This window comes from Pyrgilauda ruficollis, unplaced genomic scaffold (genome assembly GCF_017590135.1).
Source record: "Pyrgilauda ruficollis isolate IOZ18807 unplaced genomic scaffold, ASM1759013v1 scaffold4, whole genome shotgun sequence".
NCBI classification, from domain to species: Eukaryota; Metazoa; Chordata; class Aves; order Passeriformes; family Passeridae; genus Pyrgilauda; species Pyrgilauda ruficollis.
The window spans coordinates 20524531-20545619 of record NW_024525489.1 but is presented as its reverse complement, the minus strand read 5'-3'; the positions used below and the strand labels follow the sequence as shown (position 1 = coordinate 20545619).

The 21089-nt window shown below is 39.4% G+C and overlaps 1 protein-coding gene across 4 annotated transcripts; it reads left to right on the top strand.

The window, feature by feature from the left end:
• Positions 1 to 9510: 9510 nt before the first annotated feature.
• ETAA1 (ETAA1 activator of ATR kinase) lies at positions 9511 to 18910 on the top strand. Of its 4 annotated transcripts, XM_041477114.1 has the most exons (7): positions 9511 to 9813; positions 11324 to 11461; positions 11734 to 11810; positions 13311 to 13429; positions 13728 to 15534; positions 15754 to 15865; positions 17654 to 18910. In XM_041477114.1, the coding sequence occupies exons 1-7, from the start codon at positions 9627 to 9629 to the stop codon at positions 17767 to 17769; spliced, it is 2556 nt and encodes an 851-aa protein (XP_041333048.1). In that variant the 5' UTR covers positions 9511 to 9626; the 3' UTR covers positions 17770 to 18910. The 4 variants fall into 4 exon arrangements, with proteins under 4 accessions (XP_041333048.1, XP_041333049.1, XP_041333046.1 ...); XM_041477115.1 differs by lacking the exon at positions 15754 to 15865; XM_041477112.1 differs by having other exon boundaries at positions 13728 to 15865.
• The last annotated feature ends 2179 nt before the right edge of the window (positions 18911 to 21089 follow it).

Here is a 21089-nt window from a genome sequence, read left to right as displayed (position 1 = left end):
AAATCAGAATAGCATCCTAAACTACTTATAAACTATGTAGCAGATACATCTAACCCATCATTACGTGACTGGGGAACAAGGCACTAGTATTGGAACTGGCTCTTGCCTCCCCAGACTACTTTTCACTTTTTTTAAAAAAAAATCACATTTTCACAATATGAGAAGATGACTAAAAAATGCAAAATAATGAAGAAGGCAGTTGGATTAGGAGGCCTTAATCAGACATTATGTACTTCAGTGTAGCTAACAGGAAGGCCATGGATCAAGGAATTAGTACAATGAGACAGATTTAATGAGGGAAGACTCGACTCTGGAAAAAAGAGATCCCACAGAGGAGGCAAGGTTTTGGGAACAGAGGCCATGACAAGTAACCAGATTACTACGAATTTTTAGAGTACTGCTAGAGTACCGCTGAGAGTACTGAATTTTTAGAGTAACAAAAACCTACTATACTCACCAGATGTATGAACAATAATAAATAGGAGTAGGGAGGTTGTATTATCTTATTTTGCACCAGTGAAATGACTAGTAGTTTCACTGTGTTCCTGGTTTTGTTTTGAGAAAGACTATGAAAATTTCCATAGATTATGAGGAAGCCAGGGGAACAATTACAGTATTAGGAAACATGTCTTACTACAAGAGACTCAAGGCACTCAATCAATTAACTTATCAAAGTAAAAGTTAAAGAATGATTTGATCACAGGCTACAAGTGCTTCCCACAGGGAACAAAAAATTGATAATAGAGGGCTCTTCAATCTAGCAGGCAGAGAAAGAATAAGATCAAAAGGCTAGAAGTTATGGCAAGACTAATTCAGTCTAAATATAAGGTGCAAATTTTAAACATTTAGGGAATAACTTGAAATAACTTGCCAAGAACCATGACTTATTTTCTGTCACCAGAAAATAAGTTTTAATCAACATTTGCCCTTATTAGAACTTTATACTTCTATTTCTAAGCTTATTAATACATTAATTCTAAGAATCTCAGAACATTACTACGGAGAAAAAGAATACATGTTGTAAGTTGGGAAGTGTTCATTGCAATTCATAAACAACCAAGAGATTTATTTTCCATTTGACCATCGACAGACCCTCTGCCATGAGCTTCCCTATCTGAAACACCTTCTTACTGCTCTACACTGTGCAAACCTTTCTGATTAATGAGTACTAACTCAAAATGGATTGTGCTAAAATTAGGAAGCAGGAAGAAATCATAATTTGCAATTATCCCTTGCAGAAAATCCTCAGTACACTACTTTTGAGTCATTTTAGGCATATCATTGTTTTCCAAATGTAAACATAAAACACAAATCACAACATGGTAAAGATCTCTCAGTAGGCAATTAAAAATTAATCAGCTAATTAGATCAAATGAAGGAGAAAATAAGGCTCAGAAAGACATCCATTCTAATTAACATAATATTAAGTTACAAAAGACTTTTTCAGACAAAAAAAAATTGTCTTTATTCCAAATATCAAACCAATCAATAAAAGGAAACAAAGTTATTTCTTACCTTGTTATCCCCATGACCAAAGCCAAAAGGAAATGACAGTAATAGTGAGTCAACTGCCTGTGCAACTGTATTAATTTCTTATTATTTCTAATCTTGTTAACTATTTGATTCCATAATTTAACCAGCTTGTATTAAATTTATGGGGATTCTACCTATATTGTGCTTGCTCTATACTTGCATGTCTTTTAAGAATCTTCTAGGTTCTTAAAAGCAAAACTAATGTGATCAAAAGTCTCACCTAGGTTTCTCCTTAGCTAGGTGACTTCTAAATAAAGCACAGGGCTTTACTGTGGAGACAGAGGATGTTAAAATAAGAAAAAAAGTAGAGGGATTCTTAAGTCTGTGTTGGGGATGATAACATATACTCTCAAGGAAGGAAATAGCATTATAGGACACCTTATTGAATAAACCTCACTGGTTAAGCGGAAATGCTCAGGTAATCAGACAAGGAATGGGGCATGGTTGAACCTAATTAGATAGATTGCACAGATTAAAAATACCTGCTATTATAGGACAGTTCCTAAAATATTTTTTCAAATGTCATATTACTCCAGGAAAGACCAACCACCTCAACCTTCTGGATGGAGTCACAAGACATATTCCACAGACTTCTGGGCACACCAGGCAATTTGGCAGCTGGGAGATGACCATGACTCCCAGCCATCCAGTGCAGCAAACATATGGATGGTTCTCTGCATTACCCACAAGTAGAGCATTGTGCAGCCCTTCACAGATCTTAATGTGTTATCCAGATTCATAATATCCAGTGACCCCTTTCCAAGCAAACATAGCTTCCCTGTCCATCTCATGAGACAGGCCTGGTTTGGGAACAATCCTTGCACATGACCTGCATGAGGTGCAGTGTTACAGGCCAGGTAGGACACAGCTGTGGGTTGTGGGGTTTTTTGGGAGGGAAAAGAAATCTAGAAAGTGTGTGCAATGGTTTAGAAGCAGGCTTTGCAAACCAATTCCACAATGAATGTATTTCACTTTGATCACCCTTTCTAGCCCGTAACAAAATTGAGGCAGTATTTTGTTTTGCAGAAATTAGTACCTTCAAGACCTGCAGTGGATTTATTATTCCTGCTAGGGCTTGCACTTCCTTTCTGATCCATGGCTGTAAAATCCAGAGGGACAGAACAGCACAGAAAATTACTGCAAAGATGTAGTGTGACATAGGAAGAGTCAGAGGCATTATGTGTGAACAACACGACAAAAGGAAAAGCCAACCGAAAAGAAATGAAAAAATTATTAATCAAAAGGGTGTCTAATTCTTATCTGGGCACTTGTTTGCTCACTCTGTGAATTTGGATGACCAAGCCATGGCATATAAAGCTGGAAGGGACACTGGGCCCAGAACTCAATCCTGCTTTAAGGAAGGTACCATTCCTCAAGGAATGCTTGATGAAGCAATCATACCAGAAAAAGAAATCCTTCCACCAGAAAACAAGTGAGGCATCAGAAACATAAATTTTTCTCTTGCTTCATTCCTGAAACCAGGGCTCTAAAATTCCAAGTCAAACCTCCATATCTAGCAGAAGCTTGATCTTGTCACCAAAACTAATAATGGCAGTTAGGGCACCTATAGGACCATGAGGAACAAGTCCTAGACTTCAAATCACTATACAGTGATTACAAAACCACTGTTGGGAGAGGGTAACTTCTAATCACTCCAATATTAAAATCAGCAGCAGTTTATGTTGCATAATAAGAGTCACACACACACACATGGAATAGGGAGACTTCATTGTTAAGCATTTCCATGTAAACTGTGACTTATGGTTAATGGAATACAGGCTCAAAGGATAATGCATAGAATTTATAAAATGAAAGCCTCAAAAAAGGCACTTTGGTAACAGAAATTGTGTTTTCAATCGCAAGCAATGAACCCTCGACACAAAAATATCCAGAAATTGCTGAGTGTATTGGAGAAACACAGAGAATGACTGTGTTTGGAGAACTTCATACTAGTTTGAAAATCGATTTTTTAGTAAGCTATTAGACTAAACATTCTCCTGGAACAGATGTATCATCAAAAGCTAAATCTGCTTTAAATAAATAAGCAGTGTATATTTACTTCTCTAGAATTCATGATCAAAAAGCTCTCCTCTCTGACCATCCACTGCTTTGTGTTTGGTAGCTGCCAAAATACTTCACTAATTTACACTGTAGCATGTTAGAGTTTTAGCAACTTGAGGTCTGAAATACAGCTCAGTTTTTGTCACTGATGGAAAAAAAATCATCAGTATTTTCCAGGCTTTCCAAACAAGCTGGAAACCTATTCTTTCCTGTTCTTTAAAGAACTCTCTAACTTGCTTTCCTATGAGGAATAAAAAAAAATCCAGAAACTAAGAGAACAGAACAGAAAACCTATTTGTCACTACTTGATAGCCTGGAGCTATAGTACAGCAGGATCAACAGATCTAAGCAAAGCAAAACAAAAGTAAAGAAAATCTTGCTGCCATAATTTCTATAACAGTTTTTGATCCTTGTTTATATCTTCTCTTTATATATTAACAATGAGGTAGCAGAGGGTGCCTCTCAGCTGGGAGAGCACATCCTCCATGCCACAGCAAACAATAATAGTATGGACATGGGTGAATACCAGCGAGACACTCTGAAAGTTCCTTGGCACAAGGAGAGACACAGCAAATAAGTGAGTGGATAGGTGGTGACTGCCTCAAGACTCCTCCTGATCATTCCTCAGTGCAAGCCAGCACAACACTGATGTGCCCAGGTGATCACACCTGTCCCAAAGAAGCTGTTGAGCTGTCTCTAGGGAGCAGTGCACTGAAACTGACTGGCCCAGCTAAGGTTTAAAGCATAAGTCTCCACTGTCTTGCACAACCCTGACTCTTCTCCTCAATGCAGTTCACTCCGATCCTGGACAGTAGCTTGAAATCAAGTTTACATTACAATAAATACCTGGAAGGCCCTCCCAATGGCTATCTCCAGTTTTCTGCCAGGGGTCTGAACCTCCAGTGCTCCCTGCAGACCTCTGCAACTTGTAGTCTGTTCATTGCCTGACCTAATTTTTCTAAATGGCTCAGCCATTTTGGCTGACAATTTCCTCTAAATGCCCAGACACCAAGCAATGGAAAATTTTCTTTAAAATCCAGTTAATGAGCAAAGGAAAATGTCATTGCTATGAAGTTATGCAGGTTCTTAAGTGCTCTGCTGGATCAGGTCTTTGTGAGCTACATTTTAGTCCCACATTTGATGAGATTTTCTGAGTGTGATAAATAAATTAAAATGAAGCTCTATGATAAGAAGAGGGAAAAAAAAAAAGAGATATATGTAAAATATTTTTAATGCTTCTATGGTTCTTGGATGGCATGGCAGAGAGAGAGAGGGAAAGAGAATGCAAAAGCATAAACCAGGCTTGTGTAAATTACTCTGACATTTAATAACTCTCTACTAAAAATTCCCAAGCAAGGCTACTTCAGGTATTTTTAAGGTCATGTATCATTTACTGTCTAGGTCAATTTATGCATCAGCAAAAATTGCTGCAAACCTTTCTGGACAGCACTTTAAAATTAAAGGTATATGTAACTGGTTTGGCCATATTTTTTTCCTCACCAGTTTCTGCTCTGTGAGCACTTCACCTTGGAAAATTAAAGTAACATCCTATAATAAGTGAAGTCAGTATGATATTTCAAGGCAAGCCAAGGACAAGCTTTATAACTGTACTATCAAAGTGTTATTAATAAAAGCAAAAATACACACATGATGCCTGCGTTCCCCTATGGATGGAAAAAAATATTGTCCATTAAGTTAACATTTCAGATATTCTCCCAGTTTTTCCTAAGGTCCCAAAACCAGCAACAAAACACAAATCTCTCCTTGTTAACTCGTGTAATCTACTATCACACAGTGCTCCATTTTAGTAAACATTCCAAGGCTTCTTAAGACAATATGTGGATAAGCAGGATTTCTGGAATGAGAAAAGGTGGAAAATATTGTACTTTCATAGTTAAATTTTATAAAGTATCTTAGTTCATTTTTGTTTGGGCTCACAGGGCCAAAGATATATTTATAAATGCATCTTACATTAAGCGTCTAAATACTCTCCTCTGTTCATATAGTTCCCCTCACTGCTGTACCATGACTCCATAGTTTTTCCCAGGACAATCCATGCTGCAGGAAGTGATATGATTTCCTATGAAACCAGGCATAGCAGGGGAGGCAGTGCAGCAGAGAAACACCCAGGCTGGCTCTGAAGGGGCAGAGCTGGCTAGAAGATATCTGGTTCCCTGAGTTACATCCCTCAGTGCCCATCTGCAATCCCTGAGCTTTGCTGAGCCTCCCTCTGAAGGAAAACACAACGAGACATACAGGTACATAGACATTACTTAACTGCTCCTTCCTGAGGAGAGAGCATGTTTTAAAGCAGCATATAATTGTACTGAGTTTTAGAGTTTGTGCCCACACCATTTTAAAAACAGATTAACCAAGGAAAATATGGCTTGGAGAACTTGCTTCTTCACCTGGTCTCAGGTGATCAAAATGCATGTTTTCATTGGAGATAAATTATTAACATGTGTGTGCATTTTGCTTCCTTCATTTCCAGTTGTTAAAAAGAAATTAATTTCAAAATGAAAATGTAGTTTGGGAACAAAAAAGCCCAAGACAGCACACTTTGAAAATATCACAGAGCATTTAAAAACATACTAGAAAAAAAAAAAAAAAGCAGTATTTTTCAAATTAATTTCATTATTTGTAATAACTTCCATGCTCTCATAATTCTTGATATTTTCATTGAAATCACTATTATTGTCTTTTCCTTTTCCCCAGCCCTAACAAGAGTGAAAGATTAACTACAACATAGTCACTTCCCTTTCTTTGTTATATTTATGCAATACATTAGATACTTTGAAAAAACTCACTAATGAGACATATTCTGTCCAAGATAAAAATCCTCACTTAAAAAGTTCTATGTTCAAAGGACTTTAAAAATGAGCCTTTTTCAGTCCTATTTTCAATTGATTCATTACACCAGTGGGAAATTCTTAGGAAACTTCTCAGATCTGCCACGTTTATCTAATTTCATTTTGGATTTTGTCTCATAAAATAAAGTGAAAAGTTCTCAGGCAGTTTATACTATTAAAAACTGAACTAACTTTATTATTCATTCAGTCTCCTGCATTATTTATCCCTTTTGATTTGAAAGTAGGACTCACAACTGCAGCACTAGGAGTTTGCTGCAAGTCCCTGGAACACAGCCTCACCACAATTAGCCATTGATCCAGCCGCCCATGCCACACCAAGGGAATGCCAACTCCCTCCTTGAGGCTACAGCTCCACAGAGAAACTCTCTCCAACATCACAGGCTTCTAACTCTACATTCCTAAACTTAATAAACAGTATCAGCTCAGAGTTGAGTTCTTAAGCTGCAGTCACATACACACACTTCTATTCGTTAGGAAAGTGGGATTTCTTTCCCTATATAAATCTGTTTAGCTTGTCTATACATGCAGATTATTTTGGGTTTTGCCATCTTTTGGTAACACCACTTTACACAGGCTTAAAATGATGCAACAAGATCTCCCATGCAGAACGAAACACATATTAAATATGCTTCTATTTTTTCCCAAAATGCTTTTACTGCATGAGTAAAACCTCACAAATGTGTGAAAGACCTGTGGCAAATATTCACATTTTATGAATGGGGTTAGTGAACAATGAGCTCAGAGAAAGGAAGAAATCAAAGAAGGCACTGCAAAATTTGTAATGCTCAGTGAATATGACAGATGTTACTTAATTTTAATTACTGATGACAGTATTTCAGATTATGCTTGTTAACAGAAAGAAATACAAAGGCAGACCACTGTACAGTACCCAGCTGCTAAAAGGCCACTGGAAAGTGGTAGGAGACATCAAGATTTAGTAGTACTTTCTAGTAAGTGTGTCAGTTTCAGTGTTTTGCATTCCCTTAAGATGTATCTGCTGCTACTGTACAAAATTTCTTCTCAGTATCTATTCCAACCATGAATAAGCAGCAGGTACCTTACATAGAGCCTATTGCATGGAGTCCAGGGAAGCCATTTTTTAATTACTATATTGCAAACTGGCAATGAAAAATATCCTGCACAGCTTTGCCACACTTCATGCTGATGTACAGATCTACACACATTGGTATGATTACAAGGCAGCAGCAATGTTCAGATACCTATGATGAATTTTGAAGCCTAATTCTTGACCCACTTTTTCAGTCCTCTTTATATTTTAAAGTCCGCTTGATACTTTACAGGTCTGGCATAAACAAGTTAACTACTCAAATGCCACAACTTTTTGTGCTTGCTATAAATTTGCCACATATATGATACAGTTTCTCTATTTAATACATAGTACCTAATTTCTTTTTTCCTTGTTAAAAAGTGCTCTATTGGATTTAATTACACTCATGAGAACCGAGAAGTGAAAAAACATATTGTTCGCCTGAGGCCTCAGGTGAAAAGAAAAGGTTTCGTGGCTCAGGGAATCAATCTTTACTGACTTCAAAACTTCTTACTCCTGATCCACCCTGAAATTCACAGCTTACATGTTCCAAGTTAAGAATTATCCCAGAGTACTCCCAACCAATTAAATGAAAACCAGGGGGAAAAAACCAAAACAGTGTAGTTCACCCTTTGACCCTATATGCTCAATAGGTATGTTTTTATATTTGTTTTTAGAGGCTCGGGGTGGAAATATTCACATTGTTACATAACATACACATGTTTGCATTTATATTGCTTAAAATAATGATGTAATATCACAGTCTCCCAGGAACTCCATGTTAATTTCTTATCTACCAAATTTAGATTCTGTAAGCCTCTCCTCACCAGCATCAACTGCCTCAGTGGGATGAAATGATTATGCCTGCTGGGCTTCACAGAATCACAGACTCAACTAGATTTGAAAACTCCTCTGAGATCATTGAGTCCAACCTATGACCAACAGGTCAACTAGACCACAGCACTAAGTGCCACAACCAGACTTTCCTTAAACAACTACAGGGACTCTGACTCCCTGGGCAGCCCATTGTAATGTAGAATCACTCTTCCTGTGAAGAAATTCCTCCCCATGTCCAACCTAAACCTCTCCTGGCGCAGCTTCATGCAATTTCCTCTCATCTTGCTATTGGCTGGCTGGGAGAAGAGTGCTACAATGTCCTTTCAGGTGCTACAATGTCCTTTCAGGGAGCTGTAGAGAGTAAGCAGGTCACCCCTGAGCATCCTCTTCTCCAGGCTGAACACCCCCAGCTCCACCAGCTGCTCCTTGTAAGAATTGTTTCCTTGACTCTTCACCAGTTTCATTGCCCTGCTCTGGACTTGCTGCAGCACCTCCATGTTCTTCCTGAATCGGGGGATCCAGACCTGGACACAGCAGTTGAGGCGCAGCTCCATCAGTGCCAAGTGCAGGGGAAGAATCATTTCCCTGTCCTGCTGGCCACACTGTTCCTGATACAGGCCAGGATGCCACAGGCCTCCGTGGCCACCTGGGCACATGCTGGCTCACGTCCAGCTGCAGTGACCACCACCCCCCGGTCCTTTTGCTGGAGCCAATTTCCAGCCACTCATTCCCCATCTTCTATCACTGAATGGAGCAGTTCTGGCCAAAGTGTAGAACCGCCCACTAGGCCCTGTTGAACATCATACTATTGGTTTTGGCCCACCAATCCAGTCTGTCTGAGATCCTCCCGCAGAGCCTTCCTGCCCTCCAGCAGAACAACATTCCCACCCACCAAGGCGCCGTCCCAGAATTTGCTAATGGTAGATTCGAGGCACCTCAGGCCAAGCCGACGGCAAGGGTCCGCAGGAGGGCACATCCTGCCCCTCTGCCCACGGCTGAGCTTTTCCTTTCCCCGGCTGTGGGGCAGCAGGCTTTCCCCGCCCCGCGGCGGCGGCAGCGCCGGGCAGCGGGACCCGGCAGCGCCTCACGGCCGGCGGGGCGGGGCGGGGCCGCAGTTCTCCGCCGCGTCCGCATGCCCGCCCGCCCCCGCAGCGCGGGGCCAATGGCCGCTCGAGGCGGCACGGCGGCGGCCAATTGGCGGCGGCCTCGCGAGCTGCCCGGCAAAATGGCGGCGCCGGCGGTAGCGGGACGGCTGCGGTGCCGCCGCAGCGGCCGCCATGCCCGGTAGCCGGCGGAGGGGGCTGTCCCTCGGGCCCGCCGCCCTGAGGAGGCGCAGCGGCGGCGGCGAGGAGCAGCTGACGCGGCGGCGGGCGGAGCTCCCCGCGGAGGAGGGGCCGGTGGAATGCGGCGCGGGCCGAGGCCTGCCCGCCGGGGAGGCGGCGTCGTGCTCGCCCCGCGCTGCAGGTACGGCGGGAGCGGCCCCTGAGGGCCCCGGCCCTGCCCGCCGTGTCTCGAACCGCGGGGGAGGCGCAGCTGAGCCGTGAGGAGGGGTTGGTGCGGTGTAAATCTCCGCTCGCCCGGCTCGCGTGCCCTGGGAAGGGGCAGAGCGGGTTGAGCCGGCGTGCCCCGGGGCCAGGCAGGACAGTGGTGCCTGGAGTGCCTTAAGAAGAGCATTGCCAGCAGGTGTGCCTGCTCCTCTTCTCAGCCCTGGTGAGGCCCCGTTTGGAACACTGTCACCAGTTCTGAGCTCCTCAGGACAAGGTAGACATGGAGCTCCTAGAACAGGTCCATCAGAGAGCTGCAAAGTTGGTTAGTGGTTTGGAGGATGTCTTTTACGAGGAAAGGCAAAGGGAGTTTGGCCTGTTTAGCCTTGCAAAGAGAAAACAGGGCACGTAATCAATGTGTATAAATATCTAAAGGGAGGGTGCAAAGAGGATGGACTGGGCTCTGCTCAGTGCTGCTGAGCACTAGCATAAAAAACAGAAGAAGGCAGAAACTGATGCACAGGAAGTTCCATCAGAACATTTGGAAGAACTTCTGTAGTGAATGGTGACCATGCACTGGAACGGGTTTCCCAGAGAGACTGTGGAGTTTCCCTCACTGGAGATATTCCAGAACCATTTGGGTACAGTCCTGTGGCATGTGCTCTGGGATGACCCTGCTTGAGGAGGGAGGTTGGACAAGGTGGCCCACTGTGGTCCCTTCCAACCTGACCTATTCTGTGATTCCCACAACAAATACTGAGAACTAACCAAGGAGAGCATAAAACCTCTATGGCCATGCTAGGCACTTCAGGGCAAAACATCCACTAAGATGTTCCTCCCGTAGTAATAGCATCTTTTAAATTATTTCTGTCGGCTTTCACATCTGCAGCATCATTTCTAAAGGGCAGGGGTGGCTAGCTGAGTTTCACATAAGGTGTTTAGTTCACTTACTGATCAAAGGCATCTGCAAGTAGGTTTTGAATAGCTACAGTCCTGTTTTTAATAGTCTTAGCTGGAAGGGCCCAGGGGAGGAAATACAGACAAATGTAGGTTATGACCCAGAGTAATTTGGAGGCCCATTAAAATAGTAGTTCAGCACAGAGTCTGGGTGAAAGACACAAAACAAGCAAAAACACAAAATATTCTCTCATAGAGGTATACATAATTTTTCTCTTAATATAAGATTAAGTCAGTGTTCTCTCAAGTGTAAGAACTGACATCCTTGCAATCAGATCCTGGGTGCAAAGGTGTCAGTATCATATACTTTTATCTCTGTGGGTATATAATTGGCAAAACTAAGTCCTGTATTTAATGTCTAGTTATGTACAGTATTCCTGTTGTGAGTAAAGGAATCCTGGTGAGTGTGAACTTGATTTTTATTCTTGGTGTTCGTAAAACATCTTCTTCTGCCTTGACCTGTTCTGTGTTCTAAGTGATTTTTTTCTCTTATTTGTTGTTTTTTAATAAAGATCCTCTTTCTTTTTGCACAGAGCCATATTTACATAAGACACCAAAGAGATCATTGAGTAGAAAATCCCGAATACCTACTTTCAGCTCTCCTATTAATGATACTGAGACACAGCAAGAAATCTTTTGGGATTCTCATTCACCAGTTGCCCACAGATTAGGTAATACCAAAATCCAGACTTTAGGACACCTGTTTGAGGCATGCAGTGGGAGTGTAGCAAAAGTTACAAACCGTTTCTTGGGCAAAAGGTTTTTTTCTTTTCTCTTATAACAGTTGTTTGATTTTACTTTCTTTAAAAACCCATAAATTCTTCAATACAGCACTGAATCAAGCTCCTGTGTTTACAAGTTTATTTGAATTATTTGAGATGTACTGCACTTCATAAACTAGATAGATTATTCCAAATTTTAAGAAGTTTGTTTGTTTTCACAGGCAGTGGAAAAAGCAAGCAGTCTACCAGTAGATGTGCAGTAGAAATTTCGGAAATTGTTAATCGCATTGCTCCTCAGGTAATTGTAGCTTTCTAAAACAGTGCTCTGCATATGCAGTAATCAAAAGAGAGTAGTGCTTCAACCTTAGCCCTGGTTTTAGTTACAGTGTGTCATGGTAAGAGTTGGGCATGTAGAAAACTAGTTTATAGAATGGGATTGAATTAAAATAGTAAGCATAGCATTTACTGATTGTTGTGTGAGTCACAGATGCTGTGGAAAAGGACACATGAAGAAAGTTGCAGCAGCTCTATTTTAGAAAGCTTTACTTTCAGAATACAAATTACTGCCCTTGGTCTTAAGAATACTGTTTATTTATCCTTAATTACTCATCTGTTAAAAGGTAAGATTTTTTTTCAAATACTGGATTTACTTGGCAGTTGTCTTTAAGCATTTTGATCAGTCTTGATTGACTGCTGATTTACAAGAACATGACCGAGATGAGAGATATTTTGCAATAATATAAACATAGTAACCTTGCTTCAATACTATAAATAATTTTCCTCTTTACCCCAGTATCTCTTGCCCTTTCCCTCTTGCCATGAACCTGATGTCCACAGCCTAGAAAGTTGAAACCAAAGTGCTGTTGCATTTTAAGTACAAGAAGAAAACATGTAATTCCTAAAATAGATCTGTAGTATTTAGCTTGCAAAACATGTCTGGTGTTTTTGATAGGGCTGTTTAAAATATATTTAATGTTTAGCATATTTGTGAGAAATTATACTAAAATAATTGGAAAACCATTGATAAGGGATGCCACTGCATACCTTTTAAATAATTACAGTTCTGCCATAAATCTAATCTGCTGCTTATATTTTTTTTTAAACAAAAATAAATTTTAAAAACCCTTAAATTTACTAAGAATAAGAGAACCTATTTAAAACTACCCTAGTAGTTAGTAAAGTTCAAATTACTTTTTCTGGCTTACGCACAGTAATTTCCTACATCCTATTGCTCTGCCTCTAAACAACTCATCCCAGTATTGTATCTCCTTCATTTCAGAATTCAAATTCAAGCCTGAACTTTGAAGCTCTGAAACAATTTAATTTAGTTTCTAATGCCACTTAATTCTGTTTAAAGGCTCTTTTTATAAATTAGTTGTAGTGGAAGAAGTCAGATTTTTTTTTCTGTAAGCATACAGAATGTAATTTATTTTAAGGTTTCTAATTTGTTTGTGCTGCTGACCTCTCAGCCATCCTTAGTCATATACTGAAGTAAACTAGATGACAGCTTGTAACATGAATGTGTGTAAACCTGAATTAGACTACTAGATTTGCATGCCAAAAGTATAATTCAGTAATTTTAATTGAAGTGTCTGCTTTAAATTGATATAATTAAAGTGATGCAACTATCAGTGGACAACGTTGCAGTAATCTCACTTGTTTTTGCTCTTATCTGTGGCTTTCGAAAGGTTTCATCCAGTTTATTTAGTTTAGCAACTTTTAACTCATGTAAGATGTGTGTCTAATCCAGTCTTTATCTGAAATCAAATTTCTAAGCATTATAAATCTAATTATTCAGGATGAAAAAGCAGCCTGTAATGAAGACTCCCTTTTAGGAACATGGATTGGTGAGGATGCTATTCCCTGTACACCTATAGTAGTAAAAGCACGAGCTAGGACGAAGTTAAGTTGTACAAGGTAAGTTACAGTTTTTTCTTGCCCATCATAGCTGGGCTTTCCTGAAAAGGGCTATGTGGTATTCTGTGTATAGTGAACCATATAATTGTACATTAGCATATAGAATGTTTTTAACTGTGGGCTTGTTATGTCTTCTTGCAGGGGTGGATGTTGACTGTATATTGGAAGCAGTGGATTTAGTCATACCTTCGTAGTTGTTAAACTAGAGGATGAACAGCTCATAGAGTCATGTAACTGAACTTGGCCAAACTTTCTCAGTAGCTCTGACTTTATTTTCTGTATTTTCTTTTTAATCCAGAGATCTTAAAATAAAAAATCCAGAAGAGGAACTCATGAAATTGGCTAAGGAGTTTGATAAAAATCTAGTAGAGTTAGATGCTGTTCAGGAACAGGAGAAGCTTGGTCACAACTTCATCCAGACCACCTCAGAGCCTTCAAGTAATTCTAAAGATGAAATAAATACGAAGAACCAGAAATCACTCCTTGGTGAAGGACCTGAAACAGATCCTGCTGTGTCCCTGAAACCACTTGGACAGAGCACTGGCATCCCTGTGGCAGAGCCCTGTCAGTCCAGCAGTCAAAAGTCTGTAGACCTCGAGGCTGAAGTAGCCCTTCATGCTCTTTTTGACTCTTCCACCCAGAAGTGCAGTGGGCAGTTGAGCCAAGGACTCTCAGATATTTCTTTAAATAATAGTTTTCATAAAATTAAAAGTACCTTGGAGGAGGAGAATCTTCCTGAGAAAGTTGAAGAGACACAGGATGGTAATTCAGAGGCAAATCAAAAAGATACTCTGTTTGCAGTAGGAAGCATGGTCCAAACTGTACCAAAAGCTGATACTGACACCCTGACCAAAAAAAATCCTCCTTCTTTGAAGACACAATTGGTGGCCTCTGCTAAGCTTGCTGGAGTAGTTAATGATGACTTTGATGACTGGGATACTGATCTTTTGGCAGATGACTCTTTTGTGCTGCAAATAACCCAAAATCCTGAATTGATAAGTACTGAAGAACCACCACAAATTCCTTCAAATCCATTTGTGCATGATTTCAGTGATGCTAGCAGAACAAAGCAAAGAAGTAGTGACAATTCAGTAACTCTTTTGAGGACTATAAACAAATCTAACAGTTTGCAATATTCACCTTTGAAACATTCCAGTAAAGACTCACAACATGTAAAATCACTGTCTTTACAAAGGCCATGTAAGACAGAGAACGCCAAGACAGAGACCAAGGCCTTGCATGGTCAATGTGATGTTAAACCAGACAAAGCTAAATCTGTTTGGAAGAGTACCCAAAATAGTGATTTGAACCATATTCCCGTTTCAGCGCAATCTGAAATGAAGAATAGAAATGAATCTACTAAGCCTAAAGGCGATGCTCTTCCTCTTTTTCCTTCAAGATCTAATCCTCATAGACAACCAGCAGGAAAACCTGGGAATAACACTCATACTATTTTGTGTCAGTCATCCAGTGTTTCTACCAACATGAAACCTAATGATCTAACCAAAGTGGTTAACCAAGCTAATACAGGTCACTCAAATCAAGTTGAAATACCAAAGAAATGTCCTCTGTCATTTGATGACTGGAATGAACCAAAGTTTTCTGATGAGATATTAAGTATGTTTTGTGGATCTGATAATCTTTGGGATGCAAACTATGAGGATGATGAATTGTTATATCAGGTGTGTGATGATATAGAAAAGCAAACTCAGAGCCAGGATGTTAAACAAGGAAATGAAAAAATTAAAACTATTCAAGGAGTCAGTATTAATTCCAGATCAAATGCTGATAACAGCTTCCCAGTGTCTAAACAAGGACTACCTGATCGCCTCTTGGCACAAAAAACAAATGCAAAACAGGAGGCTCTCTCACTAAATGATGCCTGTAGGAATTCATCAAAGATGCACGGGCTGGCCACAACAGGTCATGTCGTGAACTGTAAGAATGTCTCAAATCCTCAGACTGCGATCTCGGGTCCTTCTGTGGAGTGTAAATACACACTGCCTAAAAACTGTCGTCAAGATGCTTCTGAAGATACTGCAAAGACTGTTTCAGGGAAATGGTACAGGTCAAATTCTGTGCCAGCAGGAGAGACAGGTTCTGAAGTAAGTCCTGTTAATGCAGTAAATATTTTTAGTAAAAAAGCACTTGACAGCTCACATTTCTCGTATAATGCGGGAAAGATTCCAAGTAGCAGCTCTGGTAACAAAACTTCACTTGTGCCTTCAAAGTTTAAGTTCCGAAAGATTAACAGTTCTCAGGGTGGTCTTCGTGTAGGGTCTGAAAATTCAGGGAATCATTCTGCCATTGGAATTACTCTGCAGGGTTTGGAAGGAAGCAATAATCAGGTGAATGTGACTATGCACGGCAAGCTTGACAATAAGAAATCACCTTTCAAGAGGCATCTTTCAGAGTCTTTTGCACAGACTACATCAGGTATTTGTCTTCATTGTATCATTATTGAACTGTTTCCTTACTGTAGTCAGAATGTCAGAGAAATTCATACTGTATTGCAGCTTAAAATAGGCTTCAGTATTTATCCCTTCAGTTAAGGTGTTAGCAGATGTTCTAAGGAGAATCTGGATTATTTTCTGAAAAACCAAATTGTCTTGATGCATATCTTGAATTCCTGTTGTTCAGGACACCTGTTTCCCTTCCACTTCTCTAAATACCTCACACCCTCTCTCCATAGACACTCAGGTTCCCTAGAATCAATTATAGGCTGATGCAGCACTCAGCATACTATTTTCTTAAACTGTTCCTTTAAAATATTGGTATTTTGATGCATAGTGAAACCCTAGTTAGTGATGGGACAGGGAAAGAAGACACCAGGTGACAGGGAATGCCAGTTTCTTTATATTACTGTACACCTGGAATTTGCAACCTCAAATCACTTGATACTTTTCAGAGCTCAGCCTCTAGTATTGTTTGCTCTGTGGCTGAAATTGCCAGTGAAATATTGTTGTGTTACCAGTCTAAACACTAAGATGCTCTTTCATCCAGAGGAGAGGTCAGTCACTTCTTTATTGCCAAGAGACCATCAGTAATATTCCATGCTCAGTGTTACTTACTGGGGAAATGGAGAACCAGTCAAGTGCCAGTCAGTCTTATTTTTACTTGATCTCACAGCTTGGCAAAGTTTTAATCAATATTCATTCTGATAAGACATGCCTTTAAGAGTGTCCTGTATTAACCTGCATTATAAAGAACTGTTGCAAAAGCAAGAAGACAATTAATTATTGAAGAACGAGTATTTTGTCTGTTTCTTCCCCAGCAGAGAAGCATATAAATGGAAAGTAGCAGTTTTGGATTATAAGGGGGGAAAAAGGCAGAGAGATAACTAGTTATTCTGTGAAATGTTCTAGAGAGTAAAGGAATGAAAGAAGATAGCATAGATTTTCTGTACAGATAAACCATAGCTTTCGTCATCTTAAATTTTGAGGGAAGGGACGTTAACCAAAAAATGGATATTAAGTGGTCCTTTCAAATATTACTATTTCATTTTTTATTGACACTTTTTTGTGAGAAGCAAATATACCCTTTGTTTTATTTATTCACTTTGAATATTTATTAAAAATACATTAATTGAAAATTGATGTATAGAAAATGGTAAAATTATTGATATGTGCAAGGAGTGTTCCTGTTGGTTCCAGTGAGGTCAGGATTTTATAGTATGAGAATTTATAGTTCTGTAACACACCATAGAAAATGCTATGCTTAGCTATCATGTTCTTGTCTCCTTTGCCAATTTTTATTGCAACTTTTGACCTTTTTTCAACCTATCTTGTTTTATTTGTGTGACACCTGTACTGTATCTGACCCCTGTGTCTATACTATCTCCATGTTCATATCTCTGCCTAACTCACTAAATTGTGGAGCCCTTTTCACTCTGATAACCTTAATTTTCTTAACCCATCACCATCTCCTATGTTGACTCTGATGTCATAAGGTTCACTTGAAGGGCACCCAAGTAAAATTTCTTTGAAGCAAATGTGTGCATCCCAGTGTTTTCATTGGGAGGCAGTAATCAGTAGCACTACAAAGGTCATGCATCTTGCCCCCTTCCTGCCTAGGGGACAGGATAGATGAGCCATTTTTAACTTGAGTGTCCAGTGTGTCAGAATACTGTGCTCCTGCCATAGATCTTCAACACTGGAAATGGCTAAGTTAAAATACATATTGAACAAACCTGAAGCTCCTAATACATGTTGTTTTTATTTACAGTGTCTGTGGTAGAACAAAAAAATAGAAAATGTTCTCAAGAGGAGATTGAAAGAAAAAAACAAGAAGCTCTTGCACGAAGAAAGTCCAGAACACAGGCATTCTTTAAAGATGCTTGAACTTGGAGTGTATTTTGTCTGTGGAGTAAGCTTTTGGTAGGGAAATACTGTAATGCTAGAAGACACTTTTTGAACTCTGTTCACAGCTATTGATGGCAAGCTTTTTCTGTTTTTGAATAGAAAAAGATCTGGAACTGAACCATAACTAATACTCTGGAGGTACTTGGTTTTAATTAAAAACAATCAGTTATAAATGTGTAGTCCTAAACTACATTCAGCTAGATGAAGATTCTCTTGGGTTCACATATTGAAATTATATGGCCTGAAAATCATGAAAGTATTGGTATACACACATAATGAAGGTGTCAAAAACAGACTGGATGTGTTTTGGCTGTATTAGTGCACATATTCTAATCTATAAGGAGACTCTCAAGAATACACAGACTAAGAAATGCTAATGTTTGCTCTCAGGTAAAAGAAAGTTTTAAAATTTTGGGTTAAATAAAGTACAATCTAAGAAACATCCAACATCTGATGGAAATGAGCAGGCTTTGGAAAGTGTGCTCGGTTTGTCTCTTACCTGGGGTAAGAATTGTACATAGAGAAGGAAGAATTTATTACAGAAGTTTCACTACGCAAAAAAGTGTCCTGCAGAGGAGGACACAGAGGAGAACATGTTATATTCTTTTTAATTCCTTTCAGGAAGAACCGGAAATATCCTAAGGAAATCAGACCACCTCTTTCTAAAGGCCAAGCTAATTTAAAAAGGTAGTCTATGCCATTTTACCAAATCATGATTTTACCAAATCATAATACACCAGGTGAGATCTCAACAACTATGCATCAATTTAGCCGTCTGAGTTGTACATATTTTCAAACAAAGGCTGTTAAATTATAAAAATGCTGTGTCATGTCAGTTTAAGGGGCTGATAGAATTTTTGATCTGATAGATGGGTGTAGAGCTCAGACTGCAAAAACTGCCTCTGGGTATGCTGCAAGATGTTTTTCAACTGAGAAATGCTTACATGTAAACATGTGACACTGAAAAGTGACTGTAATTTTTCTTTGTAAATAAATAACTAGGAAATGTTTCTCCAAAGGTTGGAGGAAGCTTTTGGTTTCTGTAGTATGCCGTTTTTGTAACTCTTGAAAATGTAAGTATTGTATATTTGTAAGTCATCATTAAACTTTTTTTCACATTTTTCTAGTCTGTTTTTGAAAATACTCTGCTACAGAAACTGGTAAAAGGGAGTGAAATGGGGATTCCATATGGGCTTTACCTGAAGACCTCACTTGGTAATTTCCCTAATTACTTGATACCTCAATTTTCTACCCATAGAGGTAACAAACTACTTCCTTTGATCCATTTAAACTAACAATCCTTGATGGACAAACTGTTTCAACACACAACCAGCTGCAGTGCAGTCCTGAAGTATTTAACTGGGGTCTTTTTGCTTGTATTAAGCAAAATCTGACACTGATCCACTGTGGGATCAGTGTCAGTAGATTAAGGCCACCAAAGCCCATGCAGGTGCCCAGTAAGCATTATGGTCTGTGGCTGCAGCTCCCTCCCCTGCTACTGTTGTGCAATGAGTTGGATTTGTTTACTGATCTGACTGAAAATTAACCCAGAAAAATTTGTGCTTTTCAAAGAAGTTCATCATAATAATACTCTCAACAGCTAACATACCATGAAATAGCAAGATTTTGATGTATCGTCAAGCCTCTGCTGGCAGTTTTGTGTTTAAAAGAAGATTTGCATGTCCATATGACAAATAAGTGTAAACCCCAAACAGCAGCTATTGGAGAAATTTGATTTATCCAGACAATATAATTTGCTCTGTGTATCTGAGGTATGCTTTTCTTAGTTTAGACTGTCCTAGAACACCACAATCAGGTAATGAGAAAAGGCTACTACCATTAGTATTAAATATGAGAGTTACAAAAGTGGCTTTTAAGGTACTGATGCACAAGAACGTTAAATATTGTTGAGAAAGATAAAAGAGAGGCATTTGCTACAACAGTGTTCAGCTTAGCCATCATTCCCTCCCCAGTATGTTCCCCTAGACACAATTCTTTAAAGAAACCAGGGTAATTTTTGTTTTCAGAGATAATTTTTTTAATTACGATTTGAGAAGATGAAAGGAAGGAACTATTAGAGATGGTATTATTTTAGGAAAGTTTCATTCTGTGATGTGAAAGGCCTAACTTCTAATCAGGTTTGAAATTGGGGTAAATAATGGATAAATAATACAGGCTATTTTATATTTATACAGACTGTTTATTATTACAGCTCCCCAAGCTCTGCATGGAAATGACAGCCTGGATGCTGTCACTGTGTTGTTCAGCATGCTCAGAAAGTTTAAAACCAGCTGCTGATTTTCTCGGCATCCACAATAGAAAGGCCCTGGAGCTGCCCACCTATAATGCCACCACTGCTCTGTCCTTGAATATACTGGCCAGAACATACTGGCTCACCCTTTATCATGAGCATTCGTGCTGTAAAATAAGAGTTCAGTGTATGACAAGGGGAATGCTCTTTCCATGGCAGGTGTGGAAAGAACCCCTTTTAAACTTTCCAATGCAATGAAGACACAAACTCCATTTTAACCAATTATTGTCATTTCTTACTCACTCAAGTATTTCCTATGTGCTGCTTATTTAAACCATGTTTAAAGAATCTGCTTATCAGTGTGACATATACCAATTTTGTAGTGAGGAAAATGCAATTTATTTCCCTCTGCTTTTAAATTGTGATGGCGAGACTTTGTTATTTATTTGTTATTTATTTCACTTTTCATAAGTGCCTATTTTTAGCATTTATTAGACTTCAAAATCCTGTAATTTGGTTTTTATTAAACATTACTTTCCAAATAGAATTCACAATATCTTAGGAACATGGTTTTCTCTACTTGATGGTGAAACAAGTTGCCATGGTTTTTTGGTCACGGCCTGACTATCCCCACATGCCCTGCCATACCATCTCTCAGTTAACAAACTGATTAGAATTACTTCTTTTTGTCACTTGACTTGCTTCCTCCCCTCACCACTGAGAAAGAAAGTTGGTCAGCAGGCTCATCACCCCACAGATCTTACAGGTTGTGCTCAGCATCCTTGGTGCTTCCTGGTGAGTTCTTGATGGCCCACTGGTATGCCTCAATCATGGAGTCTTTTGACTGCTTGTAGACAACAGCTCTTCATTAGGAAAGTATCTGCATAATTTTAATTAATTAATACATATGTACACTTAAGAAGCTTAGTATTTCAATAGCTGATATTTCATTATGAAGCCACATCTTCCTCCAGGGAAAAAAGTCCTATACAAATAGTAACAACAATCTTAAATACATTCTAAATTAAATTATGACTGTCAGGTTTCA

Bases quoted from the DNA above. Each gene is read 5' to 3' on its own strand.
- ETAA1 (XM_041477112.1), top strand. From the start codon at position 9,627: ATGCCCGGTAGCCGGCGGAGGGGGCTGTCCCTCGGGCCCGCCGCCCTG. The intron at 9,814-11,323 runs GTACGGCGGGAG...CTTTTTGCACAG, and splicing joins GTGCTCGCCCCGCGCTGCAG to AGCCATATTTACATAAGACA. The intron at 11,462-11,733 runs GTAATACCAAAA...TTGTTTTCACAG, and splicing joins ACCAGTTGCCCACAGATTAG to GCAGTGGAAAAAGCAAGCAG.